Here is a 19847-nt window from a genome sequence, read left to right as displayed (position 1 = left end):
CCAGATCTTCATCTCATCTCTCCTGCATCTGGTCGCCGATACATCACGACCATACAACCATGCTGCTTCAATATCTCCGTGACTGGCAGCCTTTCAAAATCGACGCACTGGGGATCGTCACTCTCCTTGGCGCCGAAGAAATGAACTTGGCCCTGGGAAGCCTAATCAAATATCGTTTCACAGAATACCTGCCCCTTCTTGGCGCTTATGTTGTTGCGAACAATAACATCATGGCTCCCAAACCCGGGTTTGTTCTATATAATGTTAGCGACGGGATCATGGCGATCGATGTCGCGGGTTGGTTCTGTCGTTGGCTTCTCAGCCAGCAAATTTCCTGGAATTCGACATCCTTGCATTTCACCTCCGTGGACAAAAAGCCAATTGTGAGTTTTTGGTCCAGACTATTGGCTTTGAGGGGCCTAGGCATCGGCACTGTTACAATAGGAGCCATGACGACCATAGCATTGCTGTCAAACGATTGGTGGGCGTTCGCAAACGCTGTTTCAATGTTCGTCTCAGTGGTCACTCGCCAGATCATGACTCGTGAAGCCCGGGCTGGTATTGATCGAGTGATCCAAGGCCTCCAGGGAAGGAAAAGTGCAGAAAGGCCGTGCAAAGCACTGGTTCTGACCCCTTCTGGTGCCGCTGTTACAATATACGCCCCTCGCGGTATCATTACTGACGTGCTCTTGACAAATCCAAGTCCCCCTCATGGGCGACTTTACCAGTGTGCTAGAATCATGGGATGGGCTGGGTTTGGATGTCATGTGGTCACTTTGGGGATGTCGAGTCTAGCCAACCAGATCATCGCGGTTGTGGCGCTTTTGATGAGCTCTATCCTCACGGCGTACGAGGCTGGCTCTGATCCGTGGCATATAGGATCGGGAGATTAAACAGCGTGACTCCGGGGATGAAGAAGACCGCAGATCCCTGGCGTATATCCGCTTACAGTTGACTTCTGCTGAGGAAGACAGCCTCGTGGCTTGGGCTCTCCTTCCTCAACGTAGTAATCGGGACTGGTGGGAGCAGTACGAAAAAAGAAAAGGCGAGACGAGGATCGAACAGCTACAGCGGGACAACAACCTTGCTGATACGGTGTGATAATCCGAGAACTTACGATGCCAGGTGGTGCAGGCCTAGACGGAGAAATCTACCCTGTATATCAGCCGACGAGGTTCCCGGTAGGTCTGCCAACTGAAAGATAGTTAGCAAGGAGCCCTTATTACCATGCATGAGTGCCAGGATTGGAAAGAGGAGAGAACAGAGGAGGTCCGGAATTACCGTCCATGATAGTCCCTGCCGATCCAAGAAGTCTATGCACAGGGGTCTTTGCTTATGACCACTGGTGCTGTAGGAAGCACACACATTAGATTCAATATGACACATTGGATTACGAAGGTTGCCTATGCTTGAATGCGAGACCATATCTTGCTCTACCTCTGACAATAGAGCCACTATCTTTAATGACATATACCGAACATGATAGTAAGTATTGGTCGAATCACAGAAGCAGCACTACCTCCCGGGAGACAAGCTTGAGGCCCGCGGTCATTCCATTCCTCACTGGGCCGAATTGGCCTTCTGCACAATTGAAAGCCTCCGTAGGACTTCCGTTTGGACATTCTGGACAATCCTCTCAGCATCTTTTACATCATGGATCAGCCCAATCGCAGCACCAGCATACGTCGCCAGCCTTCCCTCCGGTCCCCACCCAGCATCTCCCGCCTTGAGAGCTTGATCATGAAGCTGCTTCAGCTCATCGAATGGCCGACCCGCCTGATGCTCGATGAATGACTGATTGAGGATCGTGCGAGGACTGTACTGCTCTGGCCAGCCCACCGTGCCCCGAAGCTGGTTATGCAGCAACGTCCGTGTTGTCGAGACGGCCCCATCGCTTGCACGCACGACTTCCCGCTGGTAACCAGGACTAATTCGTGTCTCTGTAGCAGCAAGGAACCGCGTCCCCATCACGACTCCGGTAGCCCCAAGGCAGAGTGCCGCTGCTGCGCCACGCCCGTCAGCTATTCCCCCAGCTGCGAACACAGGGATGTGCGGTGGAAGACAGTCCATCATCTCCGGAAGCAATGCCATGATTCCGAGACCGTCGTTTGCCCTGCCGTGCCCGCCTGCCTCTGCTCCTTGCACTACAATCACATCTGGTTCTTCGGTGCCCTGTACCAGCTCCCTTGCTTCAGCCAGCGTGCCGATCTGGATCCATATGCGAGTGAATGGAGACGCATCGCGGATCCGGCGGGACCAGGTATCCAGGTCTTTCTGTCCGTTCCGCGGAGCGAAGAGCCAGGCTGCGCAGGGCTTGTATTTGCTTATAGCGGAGACGGCGACTTCAACGTCGTCGCTCCAGAGTTGGAAGCCGACGCCTACCGGGAGAATGGGTTGACTTTGCAGTGCAGAAGGTTGAGTTTGGGAAGTAGAGAGCGTTTTTATCAAGGTCGATGTTTCCTCGAGATCAGCACAGATATCTTGAGTCTTCACGCCCGGCCCGATGAATCCCAGCCCGCCAGCGCGGGAGACAGCAACCGCCAGTGCGGGGCCGGACATTACCCGCATCGGGGCACTGACGATAAACGGAGTCTTCATCCATGGATATGAACGGGAAATGATTGTGACAAGGTGAGACATGTTGTTAATTGTCTTTCGCAGTAGGAGATGGTATCAAGCGGATGATAAGTATACCGTTAGCTGTCCGTGAGTCACAATGAGTTCGCCGAGGTAACAGTCAGGCAATAAGTGGAGAGTTGGATCCGCAGATATGATTTGTCATTATTCCACAATGCTGGGATCGTCAATTGTGGTCAAGGTTATGCTTGTTCTTTGTAAACTTACCAGTAGCTCACATGCTTCTAGAACCCTATACAGTAGGTAGGAGGGATATCAGAGTGTCGATAGCTCCAGTTTGACATTACTTTCCACTCGGGTCCAATGAGGACACAGATAGATGAAGTGAACTGGCAAGAGATCAAGTCGTAGCCAGTGATTTCGAGATTCAAAATGACTAGAACCTTGGAGAGGAGATGACGCTGCCTAAGATGAGCCATTGTGCGCTTGCCGGTCCTCTTTCGACTTCTCTGTCCTCTCCTCTTCCGTGACAGTTACTCTTCAGCAAGCCAGAGAAATACCTTCAGATCTGTCTCCTCGGATTACGGTGTTTTTGATAACCTCGTGTGTTACGCCCAGACAGCGCGCTTCAGCGTCTTTGCAGAACCAGCAAATGAGCGGATTTAGAGCCGAGCAAATGCTTGATAAGGAAGTCTACTTTTTCTGTAAAGCCTGCACTTGCAGCCCAGATCAGCGGGGTTTCAATTGTCTCTCTCCAAGCTACACGTGCATCATTTGCCTCGCCGAGATGTTGTGTAAAGATATGAATTCGGTCGTCTGATAAGTTTGCCATGTGAGTACGCCAGAGTTTATGAGCTTGCTCTATTCGGGCTGCAAGCCCCACAACACCCTTAAGCTTTTTGGGACCAAGATGGGTAGCATAAGAAACATGTCGCACTTCTGGAGGAGACTGAGGGTCACATATTGGATTAGGATCACTTTGTGTTCCAGGAGAGCTGTTATGTACCAAATCAATTCTTTGCTTGGGTCTTTCTCGCCCGAATAGGGCAAGGCCGACATGACCCTCATGATCCCTAGTAAGTCCATGTCTGGATTTTTCTCACTGAAAGAACTTGCGGCCTGAAGCAACGGGGTCCTCGAAAGCATGCTCTTGGGATATGGGTCTGCGCCCTTCTCCAGAAGTAGCTTCACGACGGCAGGATGACCTTGTCTGGTTGCGAAGAACAGCGGCGTCTCCATGAATTCGTTTCGTTCATCTACATCATTCCCATGTGCGAGCAAGATGTTGATAGCTGTCTCATTGGGGCTCTCGACTGCATAAAATAGTGGCGTATTCCCCACTATGTTCTTCCTTCTTGGATCAGCTCCGGCCTTGAGCAATAGAGAAATGATCTCGTCGTGTCCTCTTTTCGCCGCAGAGAACAATGCATTTTCCCTGGCATCATCTTGTAGGTTCACATCAGCACCGTATTGGAGGAGCAATTTCACAACTCCCGCATACCCCCGGTATGCGGCAATCCCCAGTGGGGTCTCGGTCATGAGCCGGCATTTCAAATTGGGATCTGCTCCATTCTCGAGTAGCAGCCGAGAAAGGATCTCGTTTCCCTGATCTGCGGCAAGTGCCAGGGCGGTCATCTCCATCTTATACAGGGTCAACTTCCTCTCGTTCATTGGGAAGTAGATGACCTTGATATCGAGTTTGGCGCCTTTTTCAATCAAGAACCTAGCACGACTTACATTGCCCTTCTCTACGGCGTAAGTCAACGCTGTACGGCAATCCCTGTCGTGAGCATTGACGTCAAATTGTACAGTGAGAAGAAGGGAGATTGTTCCCTCGTGGCCCCTCGCCATTGCAGCCAGAAGCGGCGTCCTTCCATACCAATTCCTCGCGACTGGGTCATCCCCCCGACTCAGTAGTAATCTCACGATGGCTTCATGCCCATTATGAGCTGCAACGCATACAAGTGGGTCTGGGCGATTATTTGCCAGCTTCAGGTCAGATCCCCGGTCCAGAAGCAATTTTACTGCGCTCTCATGTCCGTGCTGTACAGCCAGCCGTAGTGGCGTTGACTTCGTAGAATCGAGCCCATCAATCGTAGCACCTTCATCAAGCAGCAACTTCATCACGGATACATGGCCATTCGCCGCTGCTGGATGAAGTGGGTTGCAAACATAGTTCTTCTCGAACTGAGACTCTGGCTCAACGCCCCAATCGAGAAGAAACCTCACGATTGCTTCATAGCCATACATGGCCGCATAAGCCATTGCTGTGCCCCCCGCGACGTCCTTTAAATTCGGATTTGCGCCGGATTCAGTTATGAGGAATACGGTAGCGTTCACGTGCCCTGCTTTCACTGCAGATAGGAGAGGAGTCACTCCCCTCTCATCACTCGCATCCACTTCGGCTCCACCGTCTATCAATAACCGAAGCAGATCCGTGAGGCCGAAGTGTGCTGCAATGTGGAGGCTCGTTGTCGGTCGATCTCTCATTTGAGTTTCAGACGACCTAAGCTCGAATATAAATTCGTAAGATGATTGTGTCCTCTTGTGCAACAGGACTTGATGAGCTGCCAAGACATTGCCACGATTCTTGAGGAACTCGAGTGCTGCAACCTGAACTGTAACTTGGGGAGCATTGGCAGCATGAGAGCCCCAATACCTCGCGCTATATTCATACAAGGGGTATCGATTCAGTCGCCCTCTGTATGCACTTTCTGTAGAGCAAGGTCCCCCTGCAAACGGCTCGAAAGAAAGGTAGGTAATGCAGATGTTTGCAATATACTGCTCGGCATTTGGGAGAATCTGCTGTGAAAGGAGAAAATCCTGAGTTGTGTAGTGGACAAGCCGTACAATGTCTGTTTCTGTGTCCTTGACAATTAACCCAGCGCAGGATGATGTGATCAATCCGGTGTCCAGTAAATAGTCTTGGTCGAAATCTATCATGCTTGGATGAGTTGCCAGAGCATGTCGCAGTTCCTCGGACAAGATTGCTCTTTTGCTATATGCGATCCAGGACAAAGCCTGCCAGGCTATTGTCTGCAAATCTTCCGACTGCCGATTGATTCTCATGATTGCCTGCTGGTACGTTTCGGTCAAGCCTTTTCTACCCTGAGGCAAGGTTTGGAGAGCCTTTTTGAGAAGCCCAATCGAGGGCTTGTCCATCAAATGTTCCATATGGAGTCGGGCCAAGAGAAACATCCCGTCGGCTGCTTTAATAACGCCCTTCCTGATCTCCTGCTGAATGTCTTCATTGCCAACTACTTTGGATTTCAACAAGGGTATTTTCTCATTGATGTAGAGAAGAAGATCGTCATCCTGCGCGCTAATCTCCTTTTGCCTGGTATGCCTGGTATGCCTGAAATGAGACATGATATCCGAGTTAAATCGCGAGGTGATCAATAGACTAACTGAAGCATGCCTCTGAAGAACGGACATCTCCTTCAATAATCGCTGGTGGCTTTCATAATCAGATGCATAGTGTTCGTCCAATGCGTCAATGATGATGAAAAATCTATTGTACAATTGAGCCGTGCGACGCAACTCTGTTAAAGTCTCGTCCAGGAAGGGCTGTGTGCGCTTCTTCTCTGAGTTATGGCGGTCATATAGGTCTTGGATATGAGGTGGCATTTCTGCTCGGTGCGAGACTGATTGTCTCAAGAGGCTTCGTAACATATCCTCGACCTTTTGTCCATATTGCGGCTGGTAACTGCAGAAAAGATAACCGACGTGGACTTGAGGATCATGCTGGAACTTAGTCTGTAAATGGTCCACGATAATAGCAGCCATGACTGTCTTTCCGGCCCCTGGAATGCCAGGGCAGAACATCGTCTGTCCTCTTTGCTCCAGCCATCCCTGGAATTCATCGGACTCCAGAAACCAAAGCCCTGTACCGACCTTCCTTCTGCTGATTATATCATGCTGCTGGGAACTGAAATCATTCGGAGACAACCAGTCTAGAAGACGGGCATGTTTACCCTGCATCGCTAAGGTTCGGAGTTCGGATACATTTTCTTTGACTGTTGAGATATCTTTCTGAACTGCAAATGCTGTTAACCCTTACAATAACTGTGTTTTCATATTCCGCTGAGTACTGACCTTCATCCAGTATATCCCTTGCACTGCGCTCACTATCCACTTCAGTGACGGCCACAAATCCTAGCAGCTCCTTTGCAAACGCAGCCGCCGTAGCAGCGGCATATTTTCTCCAGACATCGTTCTTATGGGAGTCAGCGTAATCGGAGATGCCTCGGATTACAAGGCACGGGAAATGATTCATCAAACCCGCTGCTTCCATCTCCAAGCAGATGGCTCTGTGCCTTTCTCTAATCTCATCTCGCGATGGGGTATGCCTAATAACCTCGGTACCCGTCGCAATGACGCCGTAGTGGATTACTGGTTTGGCACTGGAACGTTCCCAGTCATCACGATCAATCTCTTGGGAAGCATCACATTTTTTGCAAGTCCGTCCCGAAACATGAGAGTAATCCGAATTGAAAAGCCGGTCCTTCGATGAATCTGGTCGACTCCAACCTGAGTCTCGCAGAGCCGGATATCTATCCAACATCCGATCAACAAAGACGCTGATCTGACTGCCTTGCAGCATATGCTCTGCCTCCAACCGGCTCAATGCAGTTCGCAGGCATCGAGGCGGTCTATCCACGGCATACATTGCTTTGAATGAGCCATCAGGCAGCTTCTTGCCGAAATCGTAGAGCACCACACCACTATGCTCATTATCGCTCCCAACCACGACATCACCAAGTCTTATATCTCGAACCTCATCACTCTCATAGTCCGGTATTCCAGCACCAATCCCGACCATGACTCCAAAGCGGATCTGTGGAAAGGCGTGCATCATGTCCTTTGCCACTGCGGCCGCAGACATGGCGCCATATTCATCTCTGGGAAGACAAGCGACAACCACTTTGTGATTGCCGATGGAACCTAGCAAATAAGTGTTGTGATCATTCCGTCCGAGGGGAGTCTGCGGATTGCCGTGTTCTTCGTCAAGCATCGCTTTCGCGGCGACAAGTTCGATTGGGAGCGCACATATCCAGCCGACCTTGTACTCATCATTGGAGTACTTGGAAATAGTCATTTCGCCGGACACGGACACTCAAGGAAGCAGTATAAATTGAAAGCTTTTGAAATCATGGTGGAGTTTAGCAAGGCTTTCGAATTGGGATACTGCTAAGGATAGCATTGAGATAGTCAGATCGTGTATCAAGGCCGAGGGTAGTCTCCTTGTTACTGTTCTCCACTCACATATACAGCAGCAAATCAGAATTTGCAATGTGTGCATCTTTCAGCCTTGTCGTTAATTGAGTATCATTGAGACAAGGCTGAAAAGCAATGTCAGTGGTTAGTGGACGCGCTGATGGCAGCGTGATCGGCGACTGGCCACTGCCATGTCTCGGACAAGAGCGTTTGAATTAGCGCCACTCTAGCCGATAATTGGAATTTTGTATTGATAACACCATGTGCGGAAAGAGATCGAGAATGAGAGCATGGATTTCGCAATCGAGGAATGCGAGAGAAGAGATAGAGATAGAGAGCGAGAGACACACATGTCTACAGAGAGAGCACGTGACACTAGCAGTCTGCCTAACATGGCAGGACAGAGTACACAGATCTTCATTACAGCTTTCAAAAACAGAACCGAAGTGTTCGTTGCACAATGTGCAGAGGTTTCCGGCAGATGGGTACCTATCCAAGCAATGAAGAGACCAGAACTGGCACAATGAACGATGACAACCGGATGTTATCCGACGGACCCGGATGCTATCCGGAGCCTCGGTTAGGCATCTCCTACTGTCTTGACAGTGAGTGATATTGACAAAATCAATACTGCGATCTTCTCAGCATCACTCAATTACATGGACACCACCAGCGTCATGGTTCGAGAATCCTACCCGTCTCACCCCCGACGACCAACTCCATCCCACGACGCAGCTCATGTCCTTGTCTCCTTTCAACAGACCCATGCCTCCTCGATTTCCCACCGAAGACGCACCCACGCTCATGCACACAGCCACAGCCATCGCCCGTTGTCAATTCCCAATCTAGACCGACCTCCACAAAACCGTCGCCGAGTCTGGCGCGCCTGCGAGTCCTGCCGCAAGAAGAAGATCAAATGTGACGCGGGAGATCCGTGCCAATGCTGCCTGGATACGGGGAATGAGTGTGTGTATGCGGTTGAGGGATCACGGAGGGGGTTTGTGGATTCGCAGTAAGTCCTCCGTCCACCTTTGTGGTACGAGCAAAGCTGACGATGTAGGGTTGTGGAAGTATATGGCAAACGGATTCAGGCGTTGGAGGATCTGGTGGCCGCGCTCATGGATGAGCAGCAGAGACTTGCGTCACAGATTACGGGTGGTGGACGGCCGCTGAACGAAGATCAGCATCAAGTACCTGTTTCTGTCAATTTGATGTCGGAGTCGACGACTTCCTTAGTTGGGAGTGTGTCCGAAGAGCAAGTCGAGGCTGAGAATCCTGTGATCTCTAGTCTGGATCAAGTCGTTGATCCCGCCCTCTGTCTTTCCGGAGAGAATGTCATGGAGTCAACGCAGGAGACAGGAGAGGCTGAGCGCATGTACTGGGATGAAAACGGCGTCTTGGTCACAGACGAAACAGACGGAGCAAGGTATGGATATCAAGTCTTAGATTGGAAATCACTGACCAAATGTCAGGTATACCGGCCTCGGCGCAACAGTAGCCATAATTAATGAATGCCCCGGACTACGCAGTCGGATCCGGGAAGGACTCATGCGAAAAGGCCATGCATCGGTAGAGTCTCTTCTCAGCATGAATCCGTTGCCTGAAGTGTCGTCAAGTCCAAGCAGATTGCCTCCTGTGCCGCTCATGGATACATTGATCGACACATTCTTCCGAAAGGTTTATCGACTCTTTCCCATTATTGAAGCAGAGGACTTCCAGCGGCAGTATTTGATGCTCTTGGCGAACCATGTCCCTCAACCGGACTTCCTGGGGTTGTTGTACTCAATTATGACTGTTTCGTCCGCGCATATTACCGAGAATGATCATGTGTGGGCTCGCGAGGGGTACAAGGGACTGGATCTAGGGGGACACTTTTATGGTATGGCTCTTGCAGCCATTCAAGGGTCATCATCCCTTCTCTTTATCTCAGGCAACAACATCAACACCGTCACTGCGCTGACGCTTCTGGGAATGTATCTGACGCAGCTGGGAAGACTGGGAGAAGCGTGGCGAATCATCGGTCGTGCGGTCCGATTGGGGTATGAAATGGGACTACATGTATGTTTTCATCCCATCTGGCAATAACAATTCTTACTGACGTTCCAGCGCTCACCCAAACGAATGGGCCTGCCATTGATTGACGTCAAGCGACGATGTCAGCTGTGGTGGTGCCTGTACGTCCTGGATCGACTGCTTGCCCTACATCTGGGACGTCCGCTCGCCATCCACGACAGCGACTCGGACGTCTTCTTCCCGTCTCCCCGTCCCAAAGCGCCCGGCTTCGTCGCTATGACCCATCTCTGTCGACTGATTGGACGCATACACTATGCTGTCAACTCGATCGACACTCCGCACAAATGGCATGACGCGGCTAATCATGCTGGTCTCCAGTGCGAATTGGAGAAGCTATGGGTCGATCTTCGGCAGTGGAGAGAAAGCATGATTCCTGCGCCGAGTCCAGGGAAAACGGATGAATCAAGAGAGATTGAGCGATATGTCCTACTGTCAACTTACTTCTCTGCGGTGCCCCTACTGTTCCGACCATTCGTGCCCGCTCCGCATCGTTCCTCACGATGGGACGCTTCTCTCGCAGTCAGTGAGAGCATCAATGCCGCAATGGAGTGCATCCAGCTCAGCCAGAAATTCTGTCGTCTTGTTCCAGCGTGCCATTACTTTGCATTACATGGACAGAATCTGTTCGTCAGCATCTTGACGCTGCTACATTGTGTTCGGCAGGACCAGAGCATCCACCCGCCTACCGATATCCAAGACGGCCTCAATCTCTTACTAAAAATGCAAGGAGATTGGCCTCTTGCGCGTCAGTACCACGCTATCGCAGAGGAGTATCATGCCGTGACTCGAGAGGTGATTGAAAGCGGCCATAGAGGACGGTGCATGTTTGATAACGGAAAGGTTGAAACAGCTTCAGGGGCAGCGCAATTTGACCCCTGGACAGAGTTGGAGCAAACCGTTCTAGGGGGTGGTCCATTTCCGTCCATGCCAGATACGACGTGGATGAATGAATTGTTCCATCTGTCGCCGACTGGGAGTCCAAAGGATGCAGATATCGAGAAAGAGGAAGAACCACCGACTAAACGGAGAAAGACAAAGAGTAGACAATCTGTGTGTTCATTTGCAGTAAGAAAGTCAATCATGTAGATGCAAACATTACTTGATATATACCTTCTCAAACATCCTCCACCGCTCCTCCATCAAACCCTTCCACTTCTCATCCTTATCCAAATTCAGAAACCTCAGAGCGTTCCCTGCGAGGATTTCAGCCCGCTGCCTCCAGGACAAAAACTGTTCTAACCGTCCATCCTTCGCAATCATCTTCCCAGCCTCAGGCACCTCCCCAAGCGGAAACGGATAGTCACTCCCCATGATCATCCTGTGCGCCCCCACCTTCTTAACCAGATACTCGAGCAACTCAACATCATGCGTCAAACTATCGATCCAGATATTCTCACGCACAGTCGCATGCTCGGTGGGAGTGACACCACCCGCATCCCCCGCCACCAGATCAGGCCGACAGTCATACCCATGCTGGATCCGTCCAAGTAACGTGGGGAACGACCCTCCCGCATGCGCGAAACACAGCCTCAGCTTTGGAAATTTGAGAAGCGTCCCGGAGCATATCAGCAGGTGTAGTGCTAGCGCCGTCTCGCACGGCATCCCGATCAGCCAACTGCTCCAGTACTTTGCCCAGCGCCGCGGATTCTCCTTCGGCCAGGTGTAGCCGAGCGGGTGCACGAAGACCGGCATGTTCAGCTCCTCGCAGGCCGCCCAGAAGGGATGCAGGGCCGGGTCGTCGAGCGTGACCCCGTCGATTGTGGTTCCGATCTCGACGCCGTGGAGGCTCAGCTCGTGCTTTGCGCGGTGGAGCTCCGCGACGGCGGCTGGGACGTCTTGGAGTGGTACGGTGGCGAGACCTAGGAACCGGGTTGGATGCTGTCGGCAGACGGAGGCGATGTGGTCGTTTAGGTGCCTAGCCAGAACGGTCACGGGGGCGGATGGCTGGTCGTAGAAGAAGAGGATGGGGATCGTGCTGAGGACCTGCACGTCTGTGCCTGCGGCGTCCATCTCTGCGAGTCTTGTTGCGGTGTCGTAGCAGTTTTTCTCGACGGTGCGGAAGAAGCGGTCGCCCACGTACATGTCTACCTCGTCTGGGTTGGTGGGGTTTGGGCGCAGGGTGAGACATGGTGATTCTGAGGATGATGGTGGAGGGGTGTTGGAGGGATATGAGGAGAGATCGGGGAAAGATGGGGGCATGATATGGGTGTGCATATCGATGCGGAGGAGGGGGTGGTTTGTGCAACAGCTGCCCATTCTGGTGATTCTTCTGGCAGTCTTGATTATGATTATGATGAGTATCTTTGATGCGATGAGATGGAAATTAGAGAAGGAAATGAGTGTTATCTACCCCAGGTTATCTGCCATCCGTGTTACATCCGGGGCGTCCACGGATCACATCCGGATAGCATCCGATTTAGTGATAAATACCTAGACATATCAGGCGTGTATGACAATCAGCAATTAAGAATCAACATGATGAGCCTCAATCCTCTGTCCTGGGCCACCTGGCTGGCCGAAAATGAAGACAAATTACGGCCCCCAGTTAACAACTACTGTCTTTATCAGGGGAACGACTTTATCCTGATGGCAGTCGGAGGACCCAACGAGCGGAATGACTATCATGGTACGACCCTTCTAGATAGAAAAGCATTGTGGCTGACAGCTCCAGTGAATGAAACCGAAGTATGTTCCAACAAAATCAGCTGAGCTTGACTAATGAGCAGGAATGGTTCTACCAAGTCAAGGGCGACATGCTTCTTCGGATTATAGAGAACGACACATTTCGCGACATCCCTATCAAAGAGGGCGAGATGTTCCTTCTTCCTGGTACGTCTCTTCCGAGTTCCGGTCGACCATCCTGACACAAGTAGGAAACACACCCCACAACCCCGTCAGATACAAAGATACCATCGGTTTGGTCATGGAGCGACAACGACCGGCGGAATCTCGCGATCGAATGCGATGGTACTGTACCAAGGGAAATCATTCTTCGCCCACGATCATCCGCGAGGAGGTCTTTCACTGCTCTGATCTTGGGACGCAGCTGAAGCCAGTCATTGAGAGGTGGCAGCAGGATGAGGAGTGTCGAAGATGCGGGAAATGTGGTTGTATTGCAGATCCAAAGTGAAGCTCTTACACAGTTTCTTCCAGAGTCCAATGAACATGATGTCGTACACGGATCAATCTCCGTATCCGCTCCCGGTCCCACTGTAAATGCGGGGTACGGACCATATCTGTTGGCGCAACCAATCAGATAACATCCGATGTTGATAAGCCCCACTGTACCGGATACACTTCCGGCATAGTATTTGATCGCTGAGGAATATCTGTACAATAATCTACTACATCTCGTTTGAGACAGAATAGCGCAATGATTCAACCATGGGATTATGCTTCGATTGAAGCCGCTGAGTCTCTCCTCCAACAATCCGCCTTCGAACCCTTCCAACTGCAAAACCTCATCAATGGCGCTCAAACAACCTCCACCAGCAACGAATGGGTAGACTCCTTTAATCCGAAAACCGGGCAAATATTCGCTCGCGTTCCAAATAGCTCAGCCCAGGACATTGACTATGCCGTCCAAGCCGCGGAAACCGCCTTCGCATCATGGTCGCAGACTCCCCCGTCAAAGCGCGCTGCGTACCTGAATCGCATCGCGACACTGATCGAAGAACGCCGCGAACTCTTCGCTGTATGGGAGAGTATCGACCAGGGGAAGACACTGGCGCGGGCAAGGGTGGAGATTGACCGCGCAATTTCTAATTTTAGGTATATCCTGCATGGAACAGTATGGACAAAGAAGCTAAGCTGATACCAGGTACTTTGCGACATACATTCTACAACAAAATACCGCCGCGCGCTGGACGGACGATAATGTGCTTACGTACGAGCATCGCTCCCCAACTGGCGTGTTTGCGCTCATCTCGCCGTGGAATATGCCTCTGTACCTGTTGACCTGGAAGATCGCACCGTGTCTGGCGTTTGGATGTACGGCCGTCGCGAAACCGAGCGAAGTCACCAGCCTATCCGCGTATTGTAAGTTCTTGCTGTCAAATTTTTATTATTATTGCTAAGTGGATAGTACTGGGAAAGGTCATCCAAGATGCTGAACTTCCCCCCGGTGTTCTGAATCTTGTCTATGGGGCGGGTAATCCCACCGGCTCGGCTTTGGTCAAGCATCCCCGCGTCAAGGGTGTTTCGTTCACCGGTGGTACGGCGACAGGTATCCAGATCCGTCGGGATACCGTCGAGGACATAGGTAAACATATCTCTCTTGAACTAGGCGGAAAGAACCCTACATTGGTCTTTGAGGACGTCGACCTTGATGCCGCTGTTGCGACGGCCGCAAGGGCAGCATTCGAGAATCAGGGAGAGGTACGCCTCCTAGCCAAATACCAATACCTGCTATGAAACTAACGACATAGATCTGCCTGTGTGGCTCAAGAATCTACGTCCAAAAATCCATCTACGACGCCTTCCTCTCTCGCTTCGTCGTCTATGTCCAGGAGCACTACGTTCTCGGCGAGACAGTCGGCGCCGTCGTCTCCCTCGCCCATTACCGCAAGATCCGCTCGTATCTTTCCCTAGCCACCCAATACCCGGAGAGCTTCCAGCTCGGCTCGGTGCCCCCGGAGACACCCGACGGAGGCTACTGGATTGAACCAGCCGTTCTTACTGTTCCGGACGGGAGCCCGATCATGAAGGATGAGATATTTGGGCCCGTTGTGACGGTCAGCTCGTTCGAGAGTGAGGAAGAGGCAATCTCGCGGGCCAATGACAGCCAGTATGGACTAGCGAGTATCCTTCTGACGCGGGACGGAGCCCGCATGCGACGAGTCGGCGAGCGACTTGACGCAGGAATGGTGTGGGTGAATTGCTGGCTAGTGCGCGAACTGGGCACGCCATTCGGGGGTATGAAGGCGTCTGGTACAGGGCGGGAAGGGGGCGATTACAGCCGGGATGTCTTCACCAACGTGCGGACGCTGCATATTCCTTCCGTCTAGTCTAGTCAAGTCTAGTCTAGCTCTAGAGACATTGTCCATGAACATGCTCTCATAGTTCCAGCGCCACCACTGCTGTGCATTTGATCTCCACCAACAACCTCGGATTCGGCAGCTCCTTGACTCCAATCGTTGTTCTGGCTGGTGCACTCGCCCGATCCGGCCAGATCTTGTTCCACTCCTCGTTCATTCCGCTGTAGTTCTGCGGCAGATCGATCAGAAATACCGTCGCGTCGACGATGTTCTGCAGCCCGCCGCGGCCGTCCGTCGCGCCGTGGATGATACTCTCGATATTGCGGAGTACGGCGGCTGTTTGAGCGCGGATGTCGAGCGTCCAGGTGCCGTCTGCGTGTTCGGTCACGCCGTCCCAGGTGCCGTCGCCGCGCCGTGATGAGGTGCCCGAGACGTAGAGGGTGCGGTGCGCGATTGTGGGCGCGAAGCGGGCGTGGGGGTAGTTGGCCAGTCCCTGGGCCTTTTCGGCGGGCAGAAAGTAAGGTGTCCCGTTGGACATTTTGTGAGGATTTTTGATGCGATGTTTGTGGAGGAGATGATCCGATGAGGAGAGAAAGACCGAGGTTACGGTTGGCTTATGTAGACTGCGGAACCGGATCCGCCCCGGATGCTATCCGGATGGGCGGGGATTATGTCAATAGTCAACAAGACTGTGGATGAAGGAAGATAAGGGGTTGTTTTAAAGGCAGATGTAGCTGGTGAACAAACTGTTGAAATTCCTATGACGGATTGACTGAGGACTGATGCACAATTAGATCACGATGGATCCTATTTCACGCGCCTCATTGAGCAGCATTGTCTGGCTAGTATGCTAAGTCAAGGGACGGCATTCTCCTCAGATAGAGGGTATTGGATCTTCAGAAATGCTTATTATATTTGAGCTAAATCCTTCAGACCATAGAGTCAAGAAATCCCGCTTCACTATGGTATCTGGAAGGAAAGCCTCAATCCCCGGATAGTAGAAAAGAATATGCTATCACACCCTCTCCGGACGGACATTTCCTTCAGGCAATCGACAAAGCATTCTGTTGGCAGAAGACAGCCTGGCTTCTATCCCTCCGACTCAATGACACCGAGTCCGAGCTCCACCTCAGCGACCGAGCATCAAAAGGGTTCAACATTGTCTTGGCCGTCTGGTTCACTCAGTCAGGCATCGACAGTCCAAACAGAAATGGTGATTTGACATTCTTTGACGGTGATGTCACAAAGCCGAATCCGCGTACTGAGAGCACGTCGATTCCATCATTCATGGCGCAAGGGATCCGGATTGCCATGGTGCCTTAGTACACGATAGCTGTAGTACAACACATCCGAAAATGACGCCTGTACTGGCAGCAACCAGCAGATCGAGGCTCCGTCGAGAAACAACCGTCTACCTGTTCGGCAGCTTCATCGGGTCCGATACCCGTATCTCGTAGGATCCTAGTGGCAGACACCAACCCCTTCTGGACCAACAAGTCCGCCGTAAAGGCAGACTGTGTCGCGAGGGGCACGCACGCCCCCTACAGTTACACCGGCTGGTCACCCGTCTACGGCAAGGTAGGTAGCCTCCGGCATCGTGAACGGCGAATCATCATCCACGGGGAATCAGTCGCAGCCGCTGATGAGCATCCACCCGACCAACGCGTGGTTCGAGGCTGTACTACACGAGGCTCCCTGCCCAAGACATTCTGATAAGTGATTCTGGTGCGTTTCTTTCCTGGGTGAGTTTGAGCGATGACATCTAATCTCAGGGCAGGCATGATGACCAATGTGTCACGGCGACCAGAGATGCCAACGGTGGCTGGATCATGGCTTATACACCCACTAACCAGCCATTTTCAATAGATATAGACAGACTTCGAGGGATGAAGGTGAAGGCTAGCTGGTATGATTCTATGACTGGCGTATAGAGTCCAATCAATATGACAGGCGGCATCTAGCACTGTCAGTAGTTCAGTTCACCGAGTTCAGCGAACCATTCCGACTAGGTGCTTGTCCTTGACGCTGTTAAGGAATAAGGAAAAAGTCGAATAGACGGGGATTTGTTTAACTGGAAGAGTGATCCTATTCCACCTCATAGCGGGTGCTGCAGTCAAGAACCAATTTACATAGGCCGCGGTGGCCTCGTTACTTGAAAACCCTTCTCCGTCGTCTTCTTATATTTGAACCGCTCCGCAGCCCTGCGTTTCCAATCAGAGAATATCTGTCGACTCGGCCGGCCCTCCGTGCTTTCAGTTAATGGCTCTTGTGACGGCCTTGAATCGCCACGACGCCGACCATAATACATATCCGACTCACGGACCGAATAATCTACATCCGACTTGCTCGGCAACTGTAACAGCTCGTCGAAGCCGTCGCCTGAATGTTGCGACGAGTTGGAATCTGTCTGCGGCGACTCGGCGATTGACTCGATGGCCGAAGGGAATGAATCAGAGTTGAGATTCTCATACTCATAGGAAGCGACTCGGCCATGGAGAGATCGTGGCGGTCTGTAGAATGTCGAAGTGTCTGGTGTATATGGCGCTGTTGCTTCTGGCAAAGTAGGAGAGTTCGGGATGTAAAGACTGTTTTCAAAGCCTCTGTAGGCTGTGCGGGAGGAACTTGGATGATAGCGATCAGAGACGCTGTCAAAGGGGTTGGCCTCTAGATTTTTCCCGTCTAGTTTCCCGCGTTTGTCGCTTGGGCTTGAGAGCTCGCCTAGATTCAAATGCTGAAAGCGAATAAGCTAGCTGAAAATAGAAAGCGGATTCAAGACTTACCGGAGCTGTACTTGAATACGCCCATTGATTGTGGGCAATCCTACTGCCGGGTCCTTGAATGGCAAGCCGTGCTATATGCCAAAGCGGAATGAACAAAAAGCCGAAAATGACTACCACACCATGGAGAACCAAGATGAAATAGCCTATCCATTGCCTTGTTGGCTCGCTAGACGGGCACACAAAGGCAATACTCAAGATGAGCGTCAACAAGCGGACAACAGCACACCAGGCACTTTGAAAAAAGATAATTCTTCTCCGATGCTGAAGAATGAGATGGGCCAGAACGATCGCCTCGCATCCGCCGAGCAGAAACAGCTGTGCCCAGCCCCAGAGCTGCAGCCCGCCGATGGCTAGACCTTGGATCAGTGGAAGGCCGTAAAGAAGATAGTGAGCGAAATGCTCTATTGAAGTCTGAAACCGAGGGAAAGCCTGGGAAGAGTCGTGGGATCTCCTCGGCTTCTGTTTCGTCTGATAACGAGCGATGAAGCAATTTGAGCCAATGAGGACCCCAATCATCAGAACCACTAGACAAATGCGGTAGCTGGGAAGGTATCCAACGAGCATAAGTTGATACGCCAGATACGCCAAGAGGGGAAGGCTGAAGAACAGAAGCGTGACGCCAACAATGCTACGGCTTGCTTCTGCGATTTGCACAGGGACAGAATCGAATGTTACGCCACGCCGCGATCCACACTTGATCAGCCATACCACCAGCATTATGGTCACGATCACGGATACGAGAATGCACAGATTTATCAGAGCGTCGAACATGATATCCAACATGGTTGGAAATCCGAGATTCTGCGCCATGTACTCCAGTCCATAAGTACCGTTGGTCGTATAAATCCCGTCTTCTATCCCGGGATACGTAAAGCCGTGGTCGACGGGTCCGCTCCAATATAACAGCGATGACCATGCCAGTTGGCTGACAATAGGCTGGTAGAAGCCGGGATATTCCATCGTGAGGCAGCCAGCCAGGAAGATGAACTGGAGGTGCCGCACATAGTCAGCCACATCGATCACAACCTTTCTTATTGAATCTTGAGGGGCGAATGTGGTTCCATGCTCAGGAACTGAGCGTCTTCTCTGCTCGTTGTACCTCAACCACGAAGCGATTCCAACTAGGAAGATGATGGCGGCTGGAAGAAAGGTAAAGGCTGCCGAGGCAGCAGTCCCAATGTCGGGAGTGATTCGAACAGCCGCACAGTCAATCCCAGCGCCATTTCGTAGACTAAATTCAAATTCCCCGGCAAGTGTATGAAGTCGATGAGCATAGTCCAGAGAGTAAGTCAACTCCCATTTGGAGACATGTTGAGACTCCGGCCTGAAGGCATGTCAGCAGAGATTGGAAAATTTCAGAACCTTAGACTTACAGCCTCCAGAAAACCGGTGGAGAATAACACAGATTTTGTATCCGATCTAGACGGCCAACTGGGTAGCCGAGCACTCGGAAGCGCAAGTCATTCTCTTCTGCCAATTGGACGTTGGTACAGGTAAGCTGTGATGCATTGTAGATACCCAGCAGTGTCAATGACAATGTCGTTGCATCTTGAGACTGATAAAGGCGACCCTCCAGACTGTCAATGTGGAAATTGACGGCCTTCGAACGGTTCAATCCTGATGTCTCACATGGAAAGCGCCGTACAAAAGCGCCTTCACACGACAAGATGAAAAGGAAAGGGCAGATCCAAGGCCGCATTCTGCTATGACGATAACATAGTCTTCCGGCGTTAGAGACGGGAGACTGTGATCATGCATGATCCATGATCCATGAGGTAGACTCTAATTTTAGGTAGACACTAGACTACTCCGTACGGTTAGACAAGAGCATTTGCCCCTGAAGGCTGAAGTTTGTGCGGGTGGATACACCAGAGATCTCCACCACGTCGAAATTCTCGACCACTTGGATTTGACATCGCAAGACACTGTGGAGAAGGGAAGTTGCTAGCAAGAGTTTATCCTCTTATTATTGGCTTGATCATTTCATCAAAGATTGAAGAAGAGACAAGTCTCTGTCTGCATCGACTCCATTTTATGCTACAAGAACAGGAGAGTTATCAGGTGGTGTCACATGATTACATGCACATGACTGAGAAGGTGAGAGAATCGGGAAGCGCCAAGTGTCCAATTAGGATGGCTCAGGGGCCAACTATATATAGGCTGACTAAGTCGGGACGCTAAACCTAAACGGGATGGAATCCTGACACCCCCCCTCGGACCGACT

General features: G+C 51.4%; 9 protein-coding genes across 9 annotated transcripts; 4 read left to right on the top strand and 5 right to left on the bottom strand.

Annotated features, from left to right (window-relative positions):
- Positions 1-59: 59 nt before the first annotated feature.
- Positions 60-893, top strand: CDV56_102888 (uncharacterized protein; the record flags this gene model as incomplete). Its single annotated transcript, XM_026756507.1, has 1 exon — positions 60-893. The coding sequence occupies one exon, from the start codon at positions 60-62 to the stop codon at positions 891-893; it is 834 nt and encodes a 277-aa protein (XP_026609943.1).
- A 667-nt stretch (positions 894-1560) lies between these two features.
- CDV56_102671 (nitronate monooxygenase) lies at positions 1561-2568 on the bottom strand (the record flags this gene model as incomplete). Its single annotated transcript, XM_026756290.1, has 1 exon — positions 1561-2568. One exon carries the CDS (start codon positions 2566-2568, stop codon positions 1561-1563), a length of 1008 nt encoding a protein of 335 aa, XP_026609942.1.
- Positions 2569-3438: 870 nt separating this feature from the next.
- CDV56_101993 (uncharacterized protein) lies at positions 3439-7675 on the bottom strand (the record flags this gene model as incomplete). Its single annotated transcript, XM_026755612.1, has 2 exons — positions 3439-6614; positions 6673-7675. 2 exons carry the CDS (start codon positions 7673-7675, stop codon positions 3439-3441), a joined length of 4179 nt encoding a protein of 1392 aa, XP_026609941.1.
- Positions 7676-8471: 796 nt separating this feature from the next.
- CDV56_101555 (putative C6 transcription factor (Mut3)) lies at positions 8472-10953 on the top strand (the record flags this gene model as incomplete). Its single annotated transcript, XM_026755174.1, has 4 exons — positions 8472-8806; positions 8855-9220; positions 9267-9852; positions 9901-10953. The coding sequence occupies 4 exons, from the start codon at positions 8472-8474 to the stop codon at positions 10951-10953; spliced, it is 2340 nt and encodes a 779-aa protein (XP_026609940.1).
- Positions 10954-10962: 9 nt separating this feature from the next.
- Positions 10963-12123, bottom strand: CDV56_101380 (amidohydrolase family protein; the record flags this gene model as incomplete). The annotated part of the gene is made up of 1 exon (XM_026754999.1): positions 10963-12123. The coding sequence occupies one exon, from the start codon at positions 12121-12123 to the stop codon at positions 10963-10965; it is 1161 nt and encodes a 386-aa protein (XP_026609939.1).
- Positions 12124-12342: 219 nt separating this feature from the next.
- Positions 12343-12997, top strand: BNA12 (3-hydroxyanthranilate 3,4-dioxygenase; the record flags this gene model as incomplete). The annotated part of the gene is made up of 4 exons (XM_026754864.1): positions 12343-12493; positions 12539-12552; positions 12594-12696; positions 12741-12997. The coding sequence occupies 4 exons, from the start codon at positions 12343-12345 to the stop codon at positions 12995-12997; spliced, it is 525 nt and encodes a 174-aa protein (XP_026609938.1).
- A 243-nt stretch (positions 12998-13240) lies between these two features.
- Positions 13241-14873, top strand: CDV56_100956 (aldehyde dehydrogenase; the record flags this gene model as incomplete). The annotated part of the gene is made up of 4 exons (XM_026754575.1): positions 13241-13638; positions 13688-13905; positions 13952-14244; positions 14295-14873. 4 exons carry the CDS (start codon positions 13241-13243, stop codon positions 14871-14873), a joined length of 1488 nt encoding a protein of 495 aa, XP_026609937.1.
- Positions 14874-14922: 49 nt separating this feature from the next.
- Positions 14923-15381, bottom strand: CDV56_100875 (RidA family protein; the record flags this gene model as incomplete). Its single annotated transcript, XM_026754494.1, has 1 exon — positions 14923-15381. The coding sequence occupies one exon, from the start codon at positions 15379-15381 to the stop codon at positions 14923-14925; it is 459 nt and encodes a 152-aa protein (XP_026609936.1).
- Positions 15382-16968: 1587 nt separating this feature from the next.
- On the bottom strand, positions 16969-19240 carry CDV56_100195 (uncharacterized protein; the record flags this gene model as incomplete). The annotated part of the gene is made up of 3 exons (XM_026753814.1): positions 16969-17574; positions 17624-18947; positions 18997-19240. Coding segments are annotated over 3 exons (2174 nt in total), but the record flags the coding sequence as incomplete, so codon positions are not given.
- Positions 19241-19847: the final 607 nt, after the last annotated feature.

Source organism: Aspergillus thermomutatus (genome assembly GCF_002237265.1).
Source record: "Aspergillus thermomutatus strain HMR AF 39 chromosome Unknown NODE_386, whole genome shotgun sequence".
NCBI lineage: Eukaryota > Fungi > Ascomycota > Eurotiomycetes > Eurotiales > Aspergillaceae > Aspergillus > Aspergillus thermomutatus.
The sequence above is the reverse complement of the archived record's forward strand: the minus strand, read 5'-3'. Positions and strand labels throughout refer to the sequence as shown.